General features: G+C 38.8%; 1 protein-coding gene across 5 annotated transcripts in view; it reads left to right on the forward strand.

Moving 5' to 3' along the window:
• Positions 1–9,123: 9,123 nt before the first annotated feature.
• Positions 9,124–22,507, forward strand: part of NAP1L1 (nucleosome assembly protein 1 like 1) — a 32,579-nt gene continuing 19,195 nt past the window's right edge. For 3 of the 5 annotated variants that reach the window (XM_058741975.1, XM_058741976.1, XM_058741977.1), the window contains exons 1-2: positions 9,124–9,256; positions 20,311–20,347. In XM_058741975.1, the coding sequence (XP_058597958.1) occupies positions 20,331–20,347 (17 nt within the window). In that variant the 5' untranslated portion in view covers positions 9,124–9,256; positions 20,311–20,330. The remainder of the gene's footprint in view (positions 9,257–20,310; positions 20,348–22,507) is intronic. The other 2 variants (XM_058741974.1, XM_058741978.1) reach the window with 1 other exon arrangement.

A 22,507-nucleotide genomic window follows, 5' to 3' on the forward strand; every position in this document is an offset into this window, starting at 1 on the left:
AATACAACCTTGATCATGTGAAACTATGTAAACGTACCTTCTTCATTACTAAGATGTCATGTTTCTGGAATAATAGAGGTTTGGTTTGACGCCTGACATATGTGAGAGTGATACACCCAAACTGAACTGACAAATACTTGGTACCAACACATGACAAGATTTGGCTAGAATTTTTCTGTATATGAAACCCATGCTCAAAGGTGGAAGTCATTGAGTGGTTTTGTATTCCCCACTGTATTTCTCACATGACCTTGAACAACTAGACCAAAACTTTTCGATATGTTTTTTCTCTTGCCAGAAATGCTGTCCTGCTCTTATCACACAGCAAATCCTTACTCCTCTTCAAGATTTGGTTTCAGTGTCACTTCTGTGATGTCTTTTCTAATACCTACTTCTCCATTATTAGCACTTACATTGAGTTGTAACTGCTTGTTTACATGTCTGTTTCTCTTGGAGTGAATTCCTTGAATTCTGGGACATCTTATTCATTTAACTAGAAAAGAGATCGTTACAGGCTCAGCTTTGGTGCCAGGTTCCACAAATGTAAATCCAGACTCTGCCATTGATGGGCTGTGTGGGCTAGGGGCAGGACCCAGATCTCTCTGGACCTCAATTTCCTCACCTACAATGTGGGGATAATCATAGTAGTATCTCATAGTGTTGTTGTGACGATTAAGTGAGCTAGTATTTGTAAAACGTTATAGGACAGTGTGTGACACAAAGAAGGTATTTAATAAATATTAGTGATTACTATTATTGTTACTGTTGACTTTAAATTTATTTCAATACTTTATCTCTAGTATCCTGTAATTGCTCAAATTTACTCTGCTACAACTGATGACAAATCTAATTTCACTGCTCGTTGCTTCTTCTAGCTTTAAGAACTAACTTTTCAAAATATGAATCACAATCTGATTTTGCAGAGATAGAATATTGAGAAATGAAAGATGCTGAATGTCCAGTATTGGCAAAAGATGCATAACCACATTCCACTTCTTCTTTTCTTCTTTTTTAAACTTATTTTGCAACTCCTCCTAAGTCCCTGATATGACCTTTCTAGATCAAGAAATTGACCCCCTTTTACTTCTATACTTCATTCTCATTCCCTTCTACCCCTCCCCCACCCCACCCCCTACAATGTGTTTAATACTAATTCCTGTTTCATCCCATCAGGGAGTTCTTGATATTAACACGACTTATAACTGATGATGTTAACCTTGACCGTTTTAGTTAAGGTGATATTTGTCATGTTTCTCTACTATAAAGTTAAAATTTTTCCCTTTCTTTATTCTTCTTTGGAAGTGAGTCATTAAATCCAATCCATAACCAAGGGGGAGAGAATTAATCTTCACCTCCTGGAGTGGGAAGTATCTACATGGATTCTTTGGAATTCTTCTGTAAGGAAGATTTGTCCCTTCTCCACTATTTACTTTTCTTTCATTCAATAGTTTCTGTATCATTATGGACTCATGGATGTTTATTTTATTCTTTGAGTTATAATCCAATACTATCATTAATTTGGTGCTGAATTGTTCCAGCTTGGGCCATTGGGAACTCTTTCAAATTGACTCCCGTGTCCTTCTGATATGCCCCCATCACTTTTATTTTATGTTTATTCAAACTTATAATGGTGTAAGGATGTTCCAGACTTATCTTGTATTTTCCCTCCCTGGTCCTAGAATCAGCTATATCTCCTTCTCTTGGAAAAGTGGTATTTAGAAATCAAAATCTGGGTGATGGGCATGTTTATTGTTACTAGAATGCTTCTAGGCCCTCTAAATGGACAGAGCTAGGAAATACATGCATATATACTAAACCTATTATGCACACGTCTTTTTGTCTGTCTATGTATGTATATATGTATGTATCTGTCTATAAACATGAACTCATACTGATATCTCTGGCCCCAGTCCACCACCACAGGGCTCATATTAGCCTTCTGTACTTGCTTATTTATGATCTTTTTCTCTGATAATGACAGACCTAACTGCCATCATCTACGATTATTTACGTATTTGTTTGACCCTAATAAGTACAAGTTGAGTTGTGTCCTCCTAAAGTTTATATATTGAAGTCCTAGCCCCCAGTACCTCATGCTGGGAGGTAATCTTTATAGAGGTTAAGAGAAGGCAAGGTAAAATGAGGTCATTAGGATGAGCCCTAATCCAATATGACTGGCGTCCTTATAAAAAAGGGGGAATTTGGACCCAAACATATGCATAGAGGGAACACAATGTGGAGCTCCTGGTAGAAAAAGGCCATCTATGAGCCAAAGAGATAGGCCTGGAACAGATCAGATCCTTCCCTCACGGCACTCAGAAGGGACCAACTCTGTCAAACCCTTGGTTTCAGACGTCTAGTCTCCAAAACTGTAAGACAGTAAAATTTCTGTTGCTTTGGCACCCGGTTTTGTACTTGGTTACCGCACCCCTGGCAAATGAATACAACACCTCATATACAGATAAATTAGTTTTGCAATTTCTAATAATTAGCTCTATAAGAAACACATTTATCAAACAGAATACAGTGTTTATGTACAGCCGTTTTTGCCTTTATTTAGCCTTATTTAGTCAAAATTCTGTTTTTTCAAAGTCAGTTCCTTTTTTACCTGTACTGTTAATGGTACTATATTATGTATTTGTAATACAGTTAGATTAGTCAGTCTGAATACCATCCTAGGATTCCTCACCCTCAACATCTTGGTTGATTTTTAAAAATTTGAACCCAGTAAATAGATTTTGAGAAATGTGTAAAGTCTGTAAGTATTCACGACTAAAAGAGTACCGAGCAGTTCCATTCCTGTAAAAAAATCTCCTCCTGCGTGGCACCTTCGGAATCAATTCTTCACGCCTCCTCAACCCCCGGCAACCACTTATATGTTTTCTATCCCTGTAATGTCACCTCTCCCGTGTGTCATATAAATGGAATCATATCCTATGTAACCTTTTAAATATGGCTTCTTTCACTTAGCAAAAATGTATTTGAGATTCATCCATGTTGTCGAGTAAATTACTAGCTTGTTCCTTCTTATTTCTGAGTAGTATTCCATTGTACATTGTTTGCTTATTTGTTCATCTGTGGAAAATACCTTCATTGCTTCCAGTTTTGGGCAGTTAGGAATAAAGTTGCTATAAATATTCACCTCCATGTGCGTGTGTGTGTGTGTGTGTGTGTATAAGTTTTCAATTCACTTGGGTAAATACCCAGGAGTGAAATTGCTGGATCAAATGGTAACTGTATATCTAACTTTATACGGAATTTCCAACCTGTCTTCCAAGATGACTGTACCATTTCTTTTTAATGTTTATTTATTTTTGAGAGAGAGAGAGAGAGAGAGAGAGAGAGAGAGAGAGAACATGAGCAGGAGAGGAGCAGAGAGAAAGGGAGACACAGAATCCGAAGGTTCTGAGCTGTCAGCACAGAGCCCAAAACGGGACTGGAACCCATGAGCTGTGAGATCATGACCTGAGCTGAATCTAGACATTTGACTGAGCCATGCTGGTACCCTTGCCTGTACCATTTTGTATGCACCCCAGCAATGATTGAGAGTTTTTATTATTCCACATCTTTACTGGCATTTTGTACCATTTGTTTTAATTTGAGCAATTCTAAGAGGTGTGTAATAGTACCTAATTGTAGTTTTATTCTGCAAGCGCTGCATTTCACAGATCTATCCCTGTTGCCATATTACATTTGACATTTTGCTGCCTAATATTCTATGATATGCATCCACCACCACATTTCACTAGTCTCCCAATAATGGACACCACCATTATCTCCAAACAATACCATATAATTTATTTTCTTTATTCATTATGATCTCAAAAATTTCAATATTTCCTATTTTTACTAACAAGTTGTTTTATAGATAAAGAAAAATAGTATCTCAACAAATATCCACACAACACCTAAACCATATCCAAAAATCTTCTTGCATAGACTAGATTCAAATTTTCTTACATGGACCCTATCATAAATGTAGAATTGATACAATTTTCTTCAAAAAAAGATCACTTAATAAAGTATTATGATTTCCAGTTTGATTTCAATGACTTTTTTCTTTCCTTTCTCCCTCCTTCACGTGCTTTCTTCTTTGCTTCTTTCCTTTCTTTCACTTCATTCTATCAAACAAATATTTATTGAAGGCCTTTGTCCTTCTAGTCATTATACACAAACAAGGACACTGCCCTATAGAAACTAATTATCTAGTATAGTGTGTGTTGGGGAAGAAGGTAACATGGGAACATACATACAAAAAAGCTGTCTGAAAACAAACGAGAATGTGCAACCAGATCTGCCTTGGTGAGTTAGGGAAGGTTCCCCAAGATAAACACTTGGGCTTGATTTTGAAAGAAAAGTTGAAGAGAAGAGCAGAAGGTATAAAAACACTTGGCATGTTGAGGGTCTTGTGAGTAGTTCAAAGTCATCATGTATGGAGTTCATGACAGTGGGTAGTGGGAGGTATGGCTAGAAAAATAGGATGGATTCAGATTAAGATGGGCTTTGTTGGCATTATTTTGTCATGTAGACATCAAAGAGCCATTGCAGGGTTTATGACAAAGTAGATTAGATTGGACTTGTATTTGGAACCATAACTTGGGCAATGTGAATCAGAGAAGAATGAGAGGTCAGTATTAGGGAGCCCAATTGCAAAGCTATTGCAAATAGTTAAGGTAAAAACTATTGAAGACCCACACAAAGGAATGGCCTATTTTCTGCCTAATTTGTCTATTTGTGAAGCAGGTGGGGGAAAAAAGTAAAATCTGGGAAGGTAGAACCATATTTGTCACGTAAATTAGGAAAAAAACTATCATCAAAGGGCAACATAAGAGATCCATGTTTGTGGTGACTGAGCTATTCTGTATCTTGCCTGTGATAATAGATACACATACTTACACACTGTAACATTGTATAGAGCTAAGGGCAGAAACACACACAAGTGGATCCAGGTGAAACTGGGGAAATCTGAGTAAGATTGTGAATTGTTACCATTGTGGTAAACGGGATGAAATTTACATAAATCTTTCTGTGTTATTTTGTACAATTGCATGTGAATTTACAGTCATTTTTATACAATCTTCAATTAGAAATGATAGCAAAATACATTTTCAAATGAAAATTTATTCATCTTTTTTTGGAAGGAGATAGAAAAATTTAAGACAACTTGTCCAAAATTCTCCACTGGAATTTTGATCGATTTTATGTTGCATTTACAGAATAATTTGGGGGAAAAAATGAAAAACGACCCAGATTCAAAACTAAAATAAGTTATTTATATATATCTTGTGCAGTTTTTACATGCTAATTATTATTGGTGCCATTAGACACTTTACATACTGATTAATTGGTGACAATAAATGTTCAATGAGTACTTAAAGTACAAGTTGTTGCTCTGGGGACTTACATATATTTCTCTATCTCATGCTAATGAAGAGGCTGATTTTGTTAGAATTATTATTTTTTTAAATATTTATTTTTGAGAGAGAGAGAGAGAGAGAGAGAGACAAAGCATGAGCAGGGGAGGGGCAGAAAGAGAGAGACACACAGCATCTGACGCAGGCTCCAGGCTCTGAGCTGGCAGCACAGAGCCTGACGTGGGGCTTGAACTCATGGACCGTGACATCATGACCCGAGCCAACGTTAGACGCTTAACTGACTGAGCCACCCAGACGCCCCTGATTTTATTACAATTATTATTGCACTTTATGGGGTGTCTGGATGGCTTAGTCGGTTAAGCATCTGACTATTGATTTCAGCTCAGGTCATGATCTCACAGTTTGTGAGTTCTAGCCCTGCATCGGACTCTGCACTGGAGGTACAGAGCCTGTTTGGGATTCTCTGCCTCTGTCTCTGCCCTTCCTCTGCTTGTTCTCTCTCTCTCTCAAAAATAAATAAACTTAAAAAAATAGAATTATTAATGCATTTTACAGATGGAGAAGCCTAGGGGTCAGAAAGTGTAAATACTTTTGCAAGGTCACAGAATGTTGGGTTGAACCTATGCCTGTCTTTCAAGCTTGTGCACTTTTCCATTATTTAGGGGTTGAAATACAGACATAAGCACGTTTAAGAAATTATCTCTGTCATCGGTTTTTCAGGTTGATTTCTATAGTGTCTGTATCCAGTATTTTAAAATGTGGAGTATAGTACTTTTGTGGTAATTCGTGTGGATTATTTCAGTTCAGGAAAACATGTTTTAAGATTTGTGACAAGATAGCTTTTGATAAAATATTTCACAGAAATAGTGTCAGATATTATTAGAGGGAGCTTCAGGGGAGTTCTCTCAACCTTTAAACAAAATAAAAACAAAACAAAAGCTCAGTAAGAAGTTTATGATGGTTAACTTTTATTGGGTGTTAACTCTGTCAAATATCATGTTAAGCAACTTACATGTTGTTTCAACTTTCACAACAAAATCGAGATGAAAATTGGGCTATTTGACTCCAAAGCCGCACTTCTTCTAAACCACTGGGCTACAATGATGTAAAAATCTACCAGATGAAAATAATGGGGGATAAAGCAAAAAGGAACTTTATTATTTTTTTAAATGTTTATTTATTTTTGACAGAGAGAGACAGAGCATGAGTGAGGGAGGGGCAGAGAGAGAAGGAGCACACAACCTGAAGCAAGCTCCAGGTTCTGAGCTGTCAGCACAGAGCCCGAAGTGGGACTCGAACTCATAGACTGCAAGACCATGACCCAATCCAAAGTCAGATGCTCAACCAAATGAGCCACCCCGGCACCCCATAACAAGGAACTTTAAATGGAAGATTAAGCATGGTTCAAGATCAGTGACCAGGGCCACCATTTATTGTAATTAAATTAGATGAGTTAACTGCATTATGTGTTTTGGGAGTCTAAGAGGAGTCAATGTGAAAAGTTCAACGGTATCTATAAGTCAGTCACGTTGTACCCCTTTGTCTCATTTTATTTTCTTCATAGCTCTTTTACTTACTTATATCAAAAACTATTTCATTTCTTGTCTGTTACTTGCCCTACCTCACTCGAACATAAGTTCAGTAAAACCAAGAACCTTGTCTTTCTTCTGCAATGCTGTATTTCCAGTCTCAAGTTGTTTCTAACATATTTGTTGAATGAATGTATAAATGATTGACCTTCACTTGACTTAAATGGTAGGGTTTTAGATTTACAAACTATGGTTCAAAAGATCATGTTAAAAGGCATGCATTATTAGCAATATAATAGTGTTTCATTTCTTAGGCTAAGATACACTGGAAGAAGGGAAGGAAAAAGCTGGAGGAAGAGCTGGAGGAGGTGGCTGGAGAAAAGGGGAAAGAATATAAAGTGGGGTGAGAAGTGAAGCATCATAAATTAGGAGCCTTAGACCAGTGACAGAAATTGGTGGGGCTTCCTGGAGCAGGATGGAAAACCAGCTAACTTCTCAATTTGGTCTCAGAAGTTCTACCACCACAAAGATTTAAGGAACGGAGGTGAAAGTTATCTAGTTCATTTTCAATAAGCTAATTACCTTGCATCGTGCATAGCTTCAATTGGAATGCAATGCTCTTGAGGCTTCCATTGAAATTAGAGCCAAGTATATGTACATATTGGGCCCTGGTCTACCTAGTTTATGTATTGCGGATTCTTCATGAGGAGTCATTACTGATATTGTTATAATACTTGTTAACCTTACATCATTGTTGAATAGGATCTTTATGAAGAAAGAAGATCGAGAAAAAACAAAAAGGATCGCATATGAAGAACCAAAATGAAAGGGTAAACCGAGGCATGTGTAGCACAGAGTGAGAAAGGCAAGTAATTTTAATGAGGCTGGGGATGCCAAGAAGAAAAACTGTACCCTCTAAAATGGAATAGACACAGTTGCTAAACGTAAACATTACAATAGATGACTCCAGGCAGTTTGAAATGTAAAGGAATGAAGCATTTGAGGTTCCCAAACTTTTTCATCTCATGACCCCTTTATAGGCTAAAACCTGGGGGCCCCGAATAACTATTCTGTGCATCCTAGATACTGATATTTATCATATCAGAAATTAAGAAACTTTAAAAGTATTCATTATTTCATCTAAAAACAATAAACCAGTTAAATATTAACATGAAAGAACGTTTTATATATAAAGTAACTACGTTACAAAACAAAAAAATGGAGGGGCATTGTTTTCGGTTTTTTGCAAACCTCCTTAATGTCTGATTTAACTGCAGGTGACTGGATTTTATTATCTGCTTCCTTTTTCAATGTTTCCATGTCACATGTCATGTAGTTTCTGGAAAACTCCACTGGACACTTATGAGAGAATGAGAACGCAAAAGGAAAATGACGTTTTCGCATTATTATGGAAATACTTTTGACTTCCCCCCTCGAAAGGGTCTGGGGACCACACTTTTGAGAACCACTGGTTTAAGAGTTAACGTTAGTCAATCCAGCACCAACTGAAAAACAGCCATGATGTTTCACAGGCCTGAGGATTTACATCAAATTTACTTTTTTCAGCAAGATGAAACAACTGTGTCCTCATTATAAAGCATACGGACACGGACACTAAACAAATAATCCATTTTCATCCGTGAAAAGAACGAGCTACCTAACGCGCCGCACGTTAGGGAAAAGGATGGAGGGGTAGGGATGAGGAGGCAGCCTCGGAAGCCACTGAGACCCACCGACTTAGGAGAAGCAAAACGGGCAGAAGACGCCGCCAAGGTGGTCAGGAGGAAAGAACTCTTGTTCTTAGAGGGGGAAAAAAAAAAAAATAAGAGCGGGGAGAGAAAATGGTTGCCGGGGACCGGGGAGGTGCGAGAATCAGGCCGGGCCAGGGGCGGGCGGCAGCTGGCCCCGCAACGGGCCGAGGAAAGCGAGGTGCGCCAGGGGCTAGCGTGCGGGTCACGGCCCTTCCCAGCAGCCGAAGGCATTGCGGGTTCTTTCCCAGCGCAGCTGGGAGAAGAGATGGCGCGGCGCGCGGCAGGGGGCGGAGGCGGGCAGCCGGGGACCCCAAGCGAGCCGCGGAGGGTGCGGAGGTCGTCGGGGAAGAAGGACAGCTCTGTTGCTCGGCAACCCGTCCTGGGCCCGCCTCCCGCCCGCGTTGCTAAGAGACGGCGAGGCCTGGGGGGGCGGCGGAGCGGGCCCTACGTGCTGACGCTAATTGTATATGAGCGCGAGCGGCGGGCTCTCGGGTCTTTTTTAGCGCCATCTGCTCGCGGCGCCGCCTCCTGCTCCTCCCGCCGCCGCCCTGAGTCACTGCCTGCGCAGCTCCGGCCGCCTGGCTCCCCGTGCTAACCACCGGTAACGGATGGGGGCCTGAAAGGGAAAGGGGGGGCGCAGAAGTGGTGCGGCGGCCCGCGCGGAGGGGAGGGACGCGGAGCCGACAGCGGGGGGCCGCTGGCCTCTGGGGCCTCCCGGGTCGTTCCGTGAGGCCGGAGCCCGAGCGGTCCGCAGAGTTTGGTGCCCGTAGCCCGCGAGGGCCTCCGGGGCGGCCGGCGCTACGCTCGGGAGCGGCCGGGGAGGCGCGGGGGTCGGTGCGGCCTGGGAAGCCCGAGGGCCGTGCTGGGCTGCGCCGCGGCCCCCTCAGCCCCACCGGCTTCTCCGCGCGGACGGGAGCGAGGCCGCGGTTTCGCTCAGGCGCTCTGAGCGGCGGCCGTGCCGCTGGGGGCCGGGCGACGGCCGGCGTGCCGGCCGGGTTCGAGTGCTGAGCCCACCGCCTCCTCGACTCCCCCGCTTCCTCAAAAATAATCCCCGGAGGGAGGCCGCTGGGGGATGGAAAGAACGGCGGAGGCTGCGAATTCCGATGGGAGGGAGGGGATGTGAAGGGACGAGGCCCGGAGGGGGCGGGGAGGCTGCGAGGCTGCTGGGCTCTCCGCCCACTGGAGGCGGCGACAGTGCTGGGAGGGGAAACCCCGGGCGGCTTCCCTCGACACGTGGCCGCCGCCTGGGCTCGACTGGAGACCCCCGGGTGGCTTGTCCTTGCTTTCCGGAGAGCTGTCGGGAGATGGTGGGATGTGGGAACTGGTAGTGAGTAAATAAGTCCGGCAGCCCTTGGCTTTCAAACTTCTACCTGCTGATCCTTGGTCTTTATCTTTTTATTGGTGTGGTAGGTGATGGATGATGAAGTAGGGCCTCCACTGCTAGGATCTTAAAGAATTAACGCATGTAGAGGGTTCATGGTAGCTGTTATTATCAAAAATTGTGTGTGTGTGTGTGTACCTCCAGTACAGTTAGAATTTGGATGGGTGTCTTGACCACGGTTTCATATTAGGGGAGAACTTATCCTAATTAATCTAATCCTGTAAACGGTTCTAAGATGGAAATAAACGATTTGGCCTGCACTCTTCTTAATTCTGTTAGGACTTCTTTTGCATTCTTACAAATTAGTTCCTTTATTGAAGTTCCCAAAATAGGTTACTTATCTAGCTGTGTTGTTTTTAAGGTGTATGGGGGCCGGGTGGAGGAAGTATGGGGTGGAAAGGAGGCATTAATGTAAACTTAAATGGGCCAGGTTAGTAGCTTGCTGTCTTGTCTATGCCTCTACTTCCCATAAATGGAGGCAGTGAAAGGAGGCGGGGAATGCGGTCTGTCTGGGAGGTCTAGGCTTTCAGAGTACATAAAGAATGAATCCGGCTCAAGAAGCCCCTAGTTTAGATCATCACTGCCTGATAAATGATTAGTAACTAGTTCTGTAATGACTGCACTTTAAAAGCTCGTAACACTTTGCCTGGTTTCAGAAGAGCTACAAAACAAAATTTGCTGTTTTTTGAAAATAGTTAGCATCAAAATACCTTTTAAGATTAATATTTAAGGGGCGCCTGGGTGGCTTGGTTGGTTAAGCGTCGGACTTCAGGTCAGGTCATGATCTCACAGTCCGTGAGTTCGAGCCCCACGTCGGGCTCTGTGCTGAGAGCTCAGAGCCTGGAGCCTGTTTCAGATTCTGTGTCTCCCTCTCTCTCTCTGCCCCTCCCCTGTTTATGCTCTGTCTCTCTCTGTCTCAAAAATAAATAAACGTTAAAAAAAAAAAGATTAATATTTAAGTCCTGTTCTCTTGTCAGGTTACATTAACACTCTTGTACTTATTTTACTTAGGAAGTAGTAACATTGTACCTTTGGATAAGGGGGGAAACCTTACCTATAGAGTAACTTGTTTCAAACTATTGGGAGGTAAATAAGCTTTCCAGTTACCATCTGGGACTATGTCTCATGCTTGTTTGAAGTTGTTCAAATTCATAAAATAACAATTTTTTAAAATTAAGAGTTCAAATTAATGGTCAAAATCTAAAATGGGCAATTTACTTCTAGTAAGACTGGTCCTTTGGAGGATAGATGGAACTAAACATTTGTTATGAAAGCTTGACTTTATGGATTATCATATCAGGTCAACATTGTGTTAATTTGATAAATGTAATTTTAAATTCGTATCAGTTTGAAAAATATGTAATTTTATCTGTTGCAAAATACTTATTTTTGATATTGGGCTTATTGACAATATTAAGCTAATGCTAAATGTGGCACATGACTGTTCTTGTTCTCTAGAGATTAAAAAAACAACTCAAACCCAACACTTGTCCAGAATTAATTTAATCCAAAATGCTATTGCTCATTATTGTGTCCAGGTAACTTATTGGAATCTCAACTCCCCAGATTACATTAAAAACAGCCCTTTGGGGGGCACCTGGGTGGCTCAAGTCGGTTAATTGTCTGACTTTGGCTCAGGTCTCATGATCTCGTGGTTCATGAGTTCAAGCCCTGCGTCGGGCTCTGTACTGACAGCTCAGAGCCTGGAGCCTACTTCGGATCCTGTGTCTCCATCTCTCTGCGCCTCCCCTGCTTGCACGCTGTCTCCCCCCCCCCCCCAAAATAAACATTAAAAAAATGTAAAAAACAGATCTTTTGTAGGAAAAGGGGCTAAAAGAGGCAAAATCTATTTGACTTCAAGGTATGAAGAAGTCAAAATGAACTACGACTTTGTTCATTTTTTGGTTATAAATTTGAAATGTTAATGAAAATAAGATTAGGATGAATCCTGATCAGTTTTGAAAACTGATCAGTCTATTCAGATTCTCAAGTCTGATCAAAGCTGTAATTGTTTTTATTTGATTCCTAGAGTAAATATTTTAGCATCTATGTGGGCATAATAACTTAACACATGAGAAAAAGAATCCTAGATATACAATGTTGAATTGTGATGAAGGCTACAAAGAAAAAGTGGGGGACGGTATTTATAACATTCTTTTTATGGAAGACCTGTTTAATAGTAATATTAAGCGCCATTTCATACTAATTTCATCTGAATAAAAAGTTCTCCTTGTTGGGCAGAGTAGGGGTTAGAAGGTGAACGTTGTTGCTTTTGCCCATCCTTGTAAGTACATTGATATGAGACCACTAGATCACATTATTGCACTTGCCATAGAAAGTGGTCCCTGTACTTTTGGTTACCAACACTGCACTTTTACTGCTACACACTTTGATACATTTTTACTTGTTCAGAAATTTTGTACATTTTGACTTTTATTGGGGAAGGGGGCTGTAATTTTGAAGAGCTTATTAATTACATTTAATTACCTATTACATTTAATTAATTACGTTTAATTTTCTAAGGTAAAGAGGGTACAGAAGAACACAACAGGGATAAATAATGTAACAGCACAAATTACTGTGTATTATTAACTAATTTAATGATCCTAGAGGTAGGTAGTATCAACATTTTAATGTGGAAACTGAAGTACAGAGCAGTCAAAGATCTTATCCAAGGTTACATAACCAAGCAGTGATGACTTATGAGCCTTTTGTATTGGTTTTTAAAGTGGGTTCCCTTGATTTAAACTGTTAGCTATATATCAGCTTGGAATTCATAAAGCACACTTGCTTGAGTTCCACTCTGCTCCAGTAGAAAAGCTACAGTATTTATGGTCATGGAATCATCCAACATGAAATTTGTTTTCATATAGTAAAGTGATGGCTCCTAAGCTTTTTGTCTGCCGTGTGTGTGTGTGTATTTCCCCCCACCATGTAAATAAATTGGTTTTATTAATAATGCTGGGTGAATTTTTAGCAAGTTTTTAGTCCAGCCCAGGTATGTTTCTCTGCTGTTGGATCAGATGATACTCTAGATAATGAGCTCCCTTGGACAGAAGGTATGCGGTGTTCTCAAATAGAAGTCCTTTTTGCTTGGGTCTCAAAGACAAGTCCGTTCTAAGTTGGCTGTTGACCTTCCAGAATTGAAAAACTGAGCCTAAAGAATATGGTACTCAAACTATAAGATTGTGTTGGAGTCAAATAAAGTTATTGAGCCTCTGGACCACTAAAAATAGTATTAATAGGACAACAGTGTCTTAAATATAGATTTGTTTAAAGTGTATTTGGAGGGAGATGTGAGGTCTCAGGTAAAGGGAAATCTTATCTTTGGGATATTACCAGTTCCCTTCAACTCTTGCTTTCAGACATTTGTAATCTTTAGTGATTGGCTGTTTCCACATGAAATAGTCATTTTCTCTAAAGGAATAACAACTAGTATATTACTGTATAATCTATGTAACGTAGGCTTTGATAGAGTAGGCACTTTGGTTTTTGGAATAGTGGACTGGGCACGGGTTTCGGGAGTCACATTTGTTGCTGAGCAAGTTGCTTAGTACTCTACCTGCAGGTAAAGGGAAGCCTGTAATAATCTCTTACAGAGTTGGCTTCATAAAGGTTAGCTCTCTTACTGAAAGTAAAGAGGACTTAATTCAGAATTCAGATTTCTGGAATGGTGAGAAGTTATTTGGTAACACGTCTCTGGACGTCTAGCTACTACAAGACCACAAAATAATCAGTTAGTGGTCTAATTCACTCACTTGTTTTCCCTCTTTGTTCAGTGGAATATTTTCTTTGTGTACAAGTTCTCAGGTTAAGATTTGCCTTCAGTCACGATATCATGAGCTATGTCTTTCAATTGAGATCTTCCAAATACTACATATATTGGGTAGTGAATTCATTCAATCTTTTGTTAGAGTAACCTTTTCATTTCTAGTAATGCTATTCCTTGAAGTTTATTTTTCTTGATGTTAATGCAGTGATACCAGCTTCCTTTTGGTTAGGATTATATTTCACTTGGCAACTCTATATCCTATGTTATAGATGTGTTTCTTATAAATGGGATGTAGTTGGATTTTCTTAAATCCTCCCTGACCATTTTTAATGGGAGTTTTAGTTGATTTACATTGAACATTATTATGATGTTTAGGTTTAAATATTTTTTATGTGCTTTCCGTTTGTCCAGACTATCTTTTTTTTTCTTTTAGGATGGTATAAAAATACACTTATAAATTTAAATTATTTTTCTTCTACTTTGGAAATTGCATGTTTGGTTTCTAATTTTTTGTAAGTCATACCGGAAATTATAGCATGCCTGCTGAGGGATGTTAGAATACTTTAATCCATTACCCCCACCCTCTCCCCACCCCAACTTAGTGTTGTGATAGTTTTCATTTTTAACACACTAGGCAGTGGTGGTATTTGAAAATGTTTATTTAGATAAATGCAATCATCCTTTTTACTCCTTATTTCTTCTTGCAAATTACATCTGTTTGGGATCACTTGCCTTCTGCCTGAAGAATATACTTAACAGAGTGTTATTAGTGAAAGTGCTAGAGGTGTTTTTTCCAGAAAGTATCTGTTTCACTTTCATTCTTAGAGGATGTTTTAGTTGGGTATAATATTCTAAGATCCTTGGCTGTTTTCAGCAAATTGAGGATTCTGTTGTCTTTTGGTGTCTATTGAAGAGAAGACAGCTGTCTTTTTGTGGGTTTAAAATTAATCTGAATGTTTTCTCTTTGTGCTTTTGAGGTGACTAAAAGACTCCTTTGTCTTTAATGTCTTGCTTTTTCACATATCTAAGTGTGGGTTTCTTTTTTATGTATCCTGATTGGGATTGGTAGGGCTGTCTTTGATCAGTTCTGGAAAATTCTTGCCTATTAATTTTTTCAAATATTTTTTGCATTCTCTTCTCTACTCCTAGAGCTTGTATTAAATATTTGTTAGACTTTATTGTATTCTCAAATATCATTTAACATCAGTATTTTGTATCCTTTAGTGTCTGCCATATTTTGGAAGATTGCTTCTAAGCTTGCTTCCCTCAATTATCTTTCTAGCTTGGTTTTGTCTACTGATAAACCTGTTCTCCCCTCTCCCCCATTTTTTTCCCCAAGATTTTATTTAAATTCAAGTTAACATATAGTGTAGTGTAGTAGTATTCAGGGGTAGAATTTAGTGATTCATCAGTTATATGTAACACACAGTGCTCCTCACAAGTACCCTCCTTAATGTCCATCACCCATTTAGTTCACTCTCCCTCCAGCAATCCTCAGTTTGTTCCCTATAGTTAAGAGTCTCTTATGGTTTGCCTCCCTCTCCGTTTTTATCTTGTTTTATTTTTTCCTTCCCTTCCCCTATGTTTATACTTCTTATTTCTTAAATTCCACATATGAGTGAAATCATAATAGTATTTTTCTCTGACTGATTTATTTTCCTTAGCATAGTACACTCTAGCTCCATCCATATGGCAAATTGCAAGATTTCATTCTTTTTGATGGCTGAGTAATATTCCTGTGTGTGTGTGTACACACCTTCTTTATCCATTTATCAGTCGATGGACATATGGGCTCTTTCCATAATTTGGCTGTTGATAGTGCTGCTGTAAACACTGGGGTGCATGTACCCCTTCAAATCAGTATTTATCCTTTGGATAAATACCTAGTAGTGCAGTTGCTAGGTGGTAGGGTAGTTATATTTTTTTAACTTTTTGAGGATCCTCCATACTGGTTTCCAAAGTGGCTGTGCCAGTTTGCATTCCCACTAACAGTGCAAGAGGGTTTCCGTTTCTCCTCATCATTACCAGCAATTATTTCCTGAGTTGTTAATTTTAGCCATTCCGACAGGTGTGAGGTGGTATCTCATTGTGGTTTTGATTTGTATTTCTCCGATGATAAGTGATGATAAACCTGTTCGTTTAGTTTGATTTCCATTATTTCTATTTCTAGAAGTTCTATTTAGTTCTTTGCCAAATTTGCCATATCATGTTTAATAGATGGCCGTTCTTTGCATATACTGAGCCTAGTTATTTGTCTATGATAGTTATAAGTTTGTTTACAGTCCTTTTGACAACATTTAGGTCTTTATAAGGACTGATTTCTGTCGTATTCTTTTCTCTTGCCCTTACTGCTCTTGAAAACTTGTATGAATTATTTGAGGTCTAGGATGAAGGTGCCTTTCACTTAACATTTGGATATGTGGGTGCTTAGGAACACTATCAGGCAGAGACCGCTTTAAGCTCAGGGCTTGAGGTTTTGGGACCACACTGATAAAGTGAATCTGGGCTTTTGTCCAAGAGAACTGGTTTATTATCCCTGATAATACAGCACTTTTTGGCACCTGCTTGTTATGGAGGGTTACTATAAAGATTTCTTCCCATCTTGAATAGGTCTAGGGCTTTTGATTTCACCTGTCAGTAGTTAAAACAAATTCAGATTTGAGATTGGCATTTGTTCTCAGTGTCTTTTTCTGATTATCATTTTGCTTTTAGTTTGGGGTTAGTAATTCCTTGCTGTTTTATTGGAATTTTCCTTGGTTTTAAGATTTCAATAGATACTTATTCTGTACTTTCAATTATTTTTTATTGATAGAGTTGGTCTGCAAAATATAGCTTGTCACTACTAGAGATGGAAATTCTTCAGATCTTTTAGAGAGCAATTTTATGTCTGATAAATAAAATTCTCATTGATTATTTAATATTGAGTGCAGTGAAAAAACTAATGTAGGTATTGACTGAAACCTGTGTTCTTCAATGTGATCTGATTATCTGAGAACCACCTGCCTCAGAAGCTGGGTTTCTTGTTTATAATGCAGATTTTTGGGTCCACGGTCTCAGACCTGTTGGTTCAGAATCTGGGCATGGGAATCAATCTTTTTTCTTTTATTTTAAAAAAAAAATTTTTTTTGGGGGGGGGCGCCTGGGTGGCTCAGTCGGTTAAGCGGCCGACTTCGGCTCAGGTCACGATCTCGCGGTCCATGAGTTCGAGCCCCGCGTCGGGCTCTGTGCTGACGGCTCAGAGCCTGGAGCCTGTTTCAGATTGTGTCTCCCTCTCTCTCTGACCCTCCCCCATTCATGCTCTGTCTCTCTCTGTCTCAAAAATAAATAAACGTTAAAAAATAAATAAATGAATAAAAAAAAATTTTTTTTAATGTTTATTTATTTTGGGGACAGAGAGAGACAGAGCATGAATGGGGGAGGGGCAGAGAGAGAGGAAGACACAGAATCGGAAGCAGGCTCCAGGCTCCGAGCCATCAGCCCAGAGCCTGACGCGGGGCTCGAACTTACGGACTCACAGACCGTGAGACCGTGACCTGAGCTGAAGTCGGACGCTTAACCGACTGAGTCACCCAGGCGCCCCAATCTTTTTTCTTTTAAATGAACTTATTTGTAATTTTAGATTTACAAAAAAGTTGTGGAGATACTCCTGAGAGTTCCTATATGCCCCTTACCCAGTTTTCCTTAATGTTAACATCTTATGTTACCACGGTGCATTCACTGGTCAGTCTGTACATTTTAACAATCATCTCCGCAGTTAATTTTGCAGAATACTGACCCCGTGCTAAGATAATTAAAACTGGACAGAATTCAAAAGTAGCTTGTGTTTATTGAGTGTTTAGTGGATACCAAACACAAGTCATTTATGAATTTGCATCTTTATAAGAGCAGTTCAGTGAAGGAACAATTTTTTTTTCCTATTTTTTTGTAGATGGTGAATAAGACCAGAAGTTGTTTGCCTGAGCTAGATTTTCACGAAGCTGGTGTCAACCCAAATGGTCTGAGTACAAAATTAGGCCTGCTTTAAAAAACAAGAATGTGTACAACCAAGAAATCTAATTTAGCTAGAGTGGGCAGATTGGAGAAGGCCTCTCCGAAGAAGTAAATGCCATCCTGTTCTGTCCTGAATCATCTTTAATAAAGAATCAAAAGAATTTCATTTTAAGAGTTACAATTCTAAATGTAACTCCACAAAGCAGTGTAGCCATTCTTCTAAGTACATGTTAAAATGTTACACAAATTTGAATTTAGAAGTTTTGAGGAGTTTCATATTCTTGATAATTGCTGGATTTATTAGGCTATATATTCAACCCAGCAAGTTCGAAAATTTTAGCAAAATGTATTTGTATATGGGAAAAGCAAGTAATGGAGAATGAAACATAAGTTCTCATTTTCTCCTGGTCTTAATAGGTAACTACTCTTAGATTTCTGGTAGATCTTTACAGAAATGTTTTATTCATAAACTATGTGCAAGAGTATGCATATTCATATAAACACATGTGCGGGCGCACACACACACACACACACACACACACACACACACACACACACACACATATATTCCTGTCCAGGTTGGATTTTGCCATACACCCTATGCTCTTTCCATATGAGCTCATATCTGCTTCAGTTTGGCTGCAGAGCGTTTCATTGTATGCACATTCCATGCTAATACTAAGTTTATTTTTGATGAGGTAAGTGATTGCAACTGCTGTGCCTGTAAGCTGTATGTGCTTGCTGTCTTGAAGGATGCAGTGATTGGCAAAAGCACCTATAATCCCTTAAATACGAATCTTGTGCTCTGGTTAGTTGGGAGAGATAGACGTTAGTCAATAACACTAATCTGTAATTACAAACTTGAGACATTTTATTTAAAAAAAATTATTTTTTAAGGTTTATTATTGAGAAACTGAGGGAGACAGCATGAGCATGGGAGGGGCAGAGAGAAGGGAGACCTAGAATCTGAAGCAGGCTCCAGGCTCTGAGCTGTCAGCACAGACACGGGGCTCGAACTCACAAACCGTGAGATCATAACCTGAGCCAAAGTTGGATGCCACCCAGGCGCTCCAAGGCATTTTATGATGGAAAGAAATAGAGCTTTATAGGAGTCTGTACAACCAAGAAATTATTTAACCAGAATGTACAGGTTGGAGAAGTCTCTGAAGCATAAAACTTTGAGCTAAGAGCCAAAAGATGTGTTAACCGAAGTTGTGGAAGAACCTTCTAGGCCAGCATGAAAAGCACAGGCCCTTAGGTTCATAAGTTTTTTTTCATGTTAGGGTCTCAAATTAAGGCTGGAGATGGTTATTTTAAGGTTTTTTTATATTCCTATGGCCAAATTACTCTCCAGAAAGAAAATAGTTCATGGTAACACTAGCCACATTTAAGAATGCATATTCACGGGGCTCTTGAGGGGCTCAGTTGGTTAAGCCTCCAGTTCAGGTCATGAACTTGTGGTTCATGAGTTTGAGCCTGGTGTCTCTCTCGCTCGCTTGCTCGTTTGCTCTCTCAAAAATAAACATAAAAAAAATGCATATATTCGCCACCATTTTCCCTGCATTAAAAGAAAATCCTTGCTGATTTGATAGACAAACTAGAATCCCACTTGTATTTCTTTGACTAATATTCTATATTTTTCTTTTTGAATTAGTATTTTTCCTTATTGTGTGCTAAGTATTTTGTTAATGTTGGCTAATTACCCAGCATCACTAGAGAAATATATTAATGCTAGTAGAAATTATTTAAAACAAAAAACAGAGTAGGATACATTATTAGGAAGAAATATTTTCTTCATAATTTGTCTAAAGTCTGAATATTAGATCAGTAATAATACTCCAGATATTAACACTTGACAAAATCAATAACTCTTCTTAACTCTGTAAGTAATAACCATATAAAACATGCTGATACGAGGAATCACGTCTTGTAGCATTTTGAGAGTTAAAGTCTGTGGTTTGATTTTTAAAAGATTAAAAACTTGATTTTAATGTGGGATCCTAAGCTTGGTTTAGATTATTTTTTTTGTAATTTGTGCATTACCTCTGGCATTCAGCCATTTTTCTGCCTGAATATAACACATTTTACCTTAAGTTTTATTTTTCTAAAACCCATATTCTCTAAGTTAATACAGTACTTATCTATAGTAAGAAACAATTTAGGATATGCCCTGATTAGTTCTAACAGTGTTGACATCAGGTAACCAAGAGTTTGTTGACAATATGCCAGCATATCCAGGATAGCCTTGGGGGTATGGTGGTTATCAGTGATAAGGCATGAGGTGCATTTGAAGGGATGGGGAAGGTTTACTTGATATAGGTTGGGACTCAGGGCTTTATAACTGCCATTAAGTTGTTTAAAGGGCTGACATTTGATACAAGGATTATTAAACTTTTAAAAGAGATCTCCAGGAGGGCATAATGAGTACAATAGGTGGCAGATTTTGGCATATGTAAATATATATATATTTTGTTGTTGGTATTATTGTTAACATTGACCTTTCTCTCCTTAGATACTTGGAGTTCTTACAACATGGCAGACATTGACAAGTAAGTGCCAGATAATTGGTTTTTTGTTGTTTTTTTTCTCCTTTTCCAGAGATAGGCTTCACTTTGTACTGTGGTATGGTTAACAGCAGTATTAATAACATTATGCAAATGTATGGTAATATCTGCTATTATAAAAGTTGGGTATGGCATATCTAAGACAAAATAGAGTATATATAATCATTGTCATAAATACGGTAAACCATTTGCTAGTGTTTATTCTTAGGAAAGTGCTGAGCACAATAATCATAAATACTTACGAAATTCATTTTTACCATGGATGTATTTCCCAGAGATTTTACTTTAGTGTAATGTATCATACATACAAGATAAAAAGTTTATAAAATGTATGCATAGAGTTTAAGAATAATAGGATATTTACATTCAAGTTTTTAAAAGTACAACATTACTATTAGAAGAAACCCAGTATCCATCTTCTCAATTGCATCCTCCCACCTTTCCAGACACGTAAATACTGTCTTGGCTTTTGTCTAATTCATTTCTTTGTTTTTCTTTAGATTTTTAACACCTATGCAATCTTAACCAGTTTAATTTTTAACACCTACACATTCTTAATCAGTGTTTAATTTTGAAAATCTGAAAAGCAGTCACAAACTTAGCTGCATAAAGAGAAAAGCAATATTACTACTATTAGTTGAAGTTTCCAAGGTAGGAAAACAAAAAGCAAAAAGATTATCTGGGTCATACTCTGGCTTCAAGTTTCCTCAAGACTTCATTGGGCAAGGCCATGCACTCTAGAAACAGGTTTAATGAAGTTGGCTTCTGGCAGGGTTCTAGTGTGGATGGGTATCTTGAAGAAATATGGTAAGGGAGAATGGGTGAACTGCACCGTTTGTTGCTTATGATTTCCCATAACTTAGCAATGGATTAAAACTGTACACTTCTGGATGGAGGACATATGCTATGACGATATATCCACAAGGTGCAGGCAGCAGATCATGGAGGTAGGAAGGCAGAAAATTTAGCACAAGGGCATCAAATTCAAGTACATTTAAGAATCTGGCCAGTCCTTCCACACATAAAAAGAATGGCAGCAGGTATTTTAGTGATAATGGCTTTCAAAGTGATTGCCCTCCTGTATTGCCCTGCTCCAATTTGAATTGCTTAACCTTGGTTATACAGTTGTCATTGTGGATCTATTTTATTATCTTCCTGGGGTTTTGTTCCTTTCCTTTGGTGCCTTCTCTCAGGTTTGCTGTTTGCTGTATCCCATGTTGTTTTCTTTTGGTTCTTTAGTACTTTCTTGGACAAGTACAAAGGAAGTAAATTATTTTGAGATCTGACATGACTGAAAATAACTATTTTATCCTTACGTTTGATAGTTTGAATATAGAATTCTGATTCGAGAATCCTGTTTCTTCAGAAATTTGAAGGCATTGCTCCATTGTTACTTTGCTTCCAGTATTGCTGTGTTGAAGTTCAAAGTCAATTCTTGATCATTGTAATGTGACACTTTTTGTCTTAAATATATACATATATATTTATTTCTGGAAGCTACGCTGGCTTCAGAGTTCTGAAATTTTCACATTGTTATATCTATTTTTTTAATTTCTCGTGTTAGGCATTCACTGGTGGACCCTTTCAGTCTGGCAACTTGATGGCTTTCAGTTCTGGGGAATATTCTCGACTTACTTTGTTGATTGTCTTGTTTCTGTTTTCTCTTTCTGGAGCTTCTATTATGTTGTATTGTTGAACTGCTTCTTCTAATTATCTTTTGTCTTATTTTCCATCTTTATCTCTTTGCTCTTCTTTCTGGGCAAAGCTGAAGAAACTTTATCTTTCAACTCTTGAATTGAGTTTCTAAATTTCTGTTATTTTAGTTTTCAGGAGTGTCTTTGCTCTCTGTTCCTGTTTTTATAGCATCTTGTTCCTATTTCATTGATTGTAATATCTTTTTTCTGGATTGTCATATCTTTTCTCTGGATGTTTTTCCTCTTTATAGTATGTTTACTCTTAAATTTTTCTTTCCCCTATTTGTTTTTGTCTCCATGTTAGAGCCTTTCTCAAATAGGAGGTAATACTTGATTGTCTGCTAAGATTGGGGTGGGGAGAACATGCAATTGAGGGAGGTTTAAAAAAGAGTTGTTTGGAAAATTTGACTCTTGGAGTGGGGGAGGCTTTTAATTTAGATTGTAATGTAAG

This window comes from Neofelis nebulosa, chromosome 8 (assembly GCF_028018385.1).
Source record: "Neofelis nebulosa isolate mNeoNeb1 chromosome 8, mNeoNeb1.pri, whole genome shotgun sequence".
Lineage (NCBI taxonomy): Eukaryota > Metazoa > Chordata > Mammalia > Carnivora > Felidae > Neofelis > Neofelis nebulosa.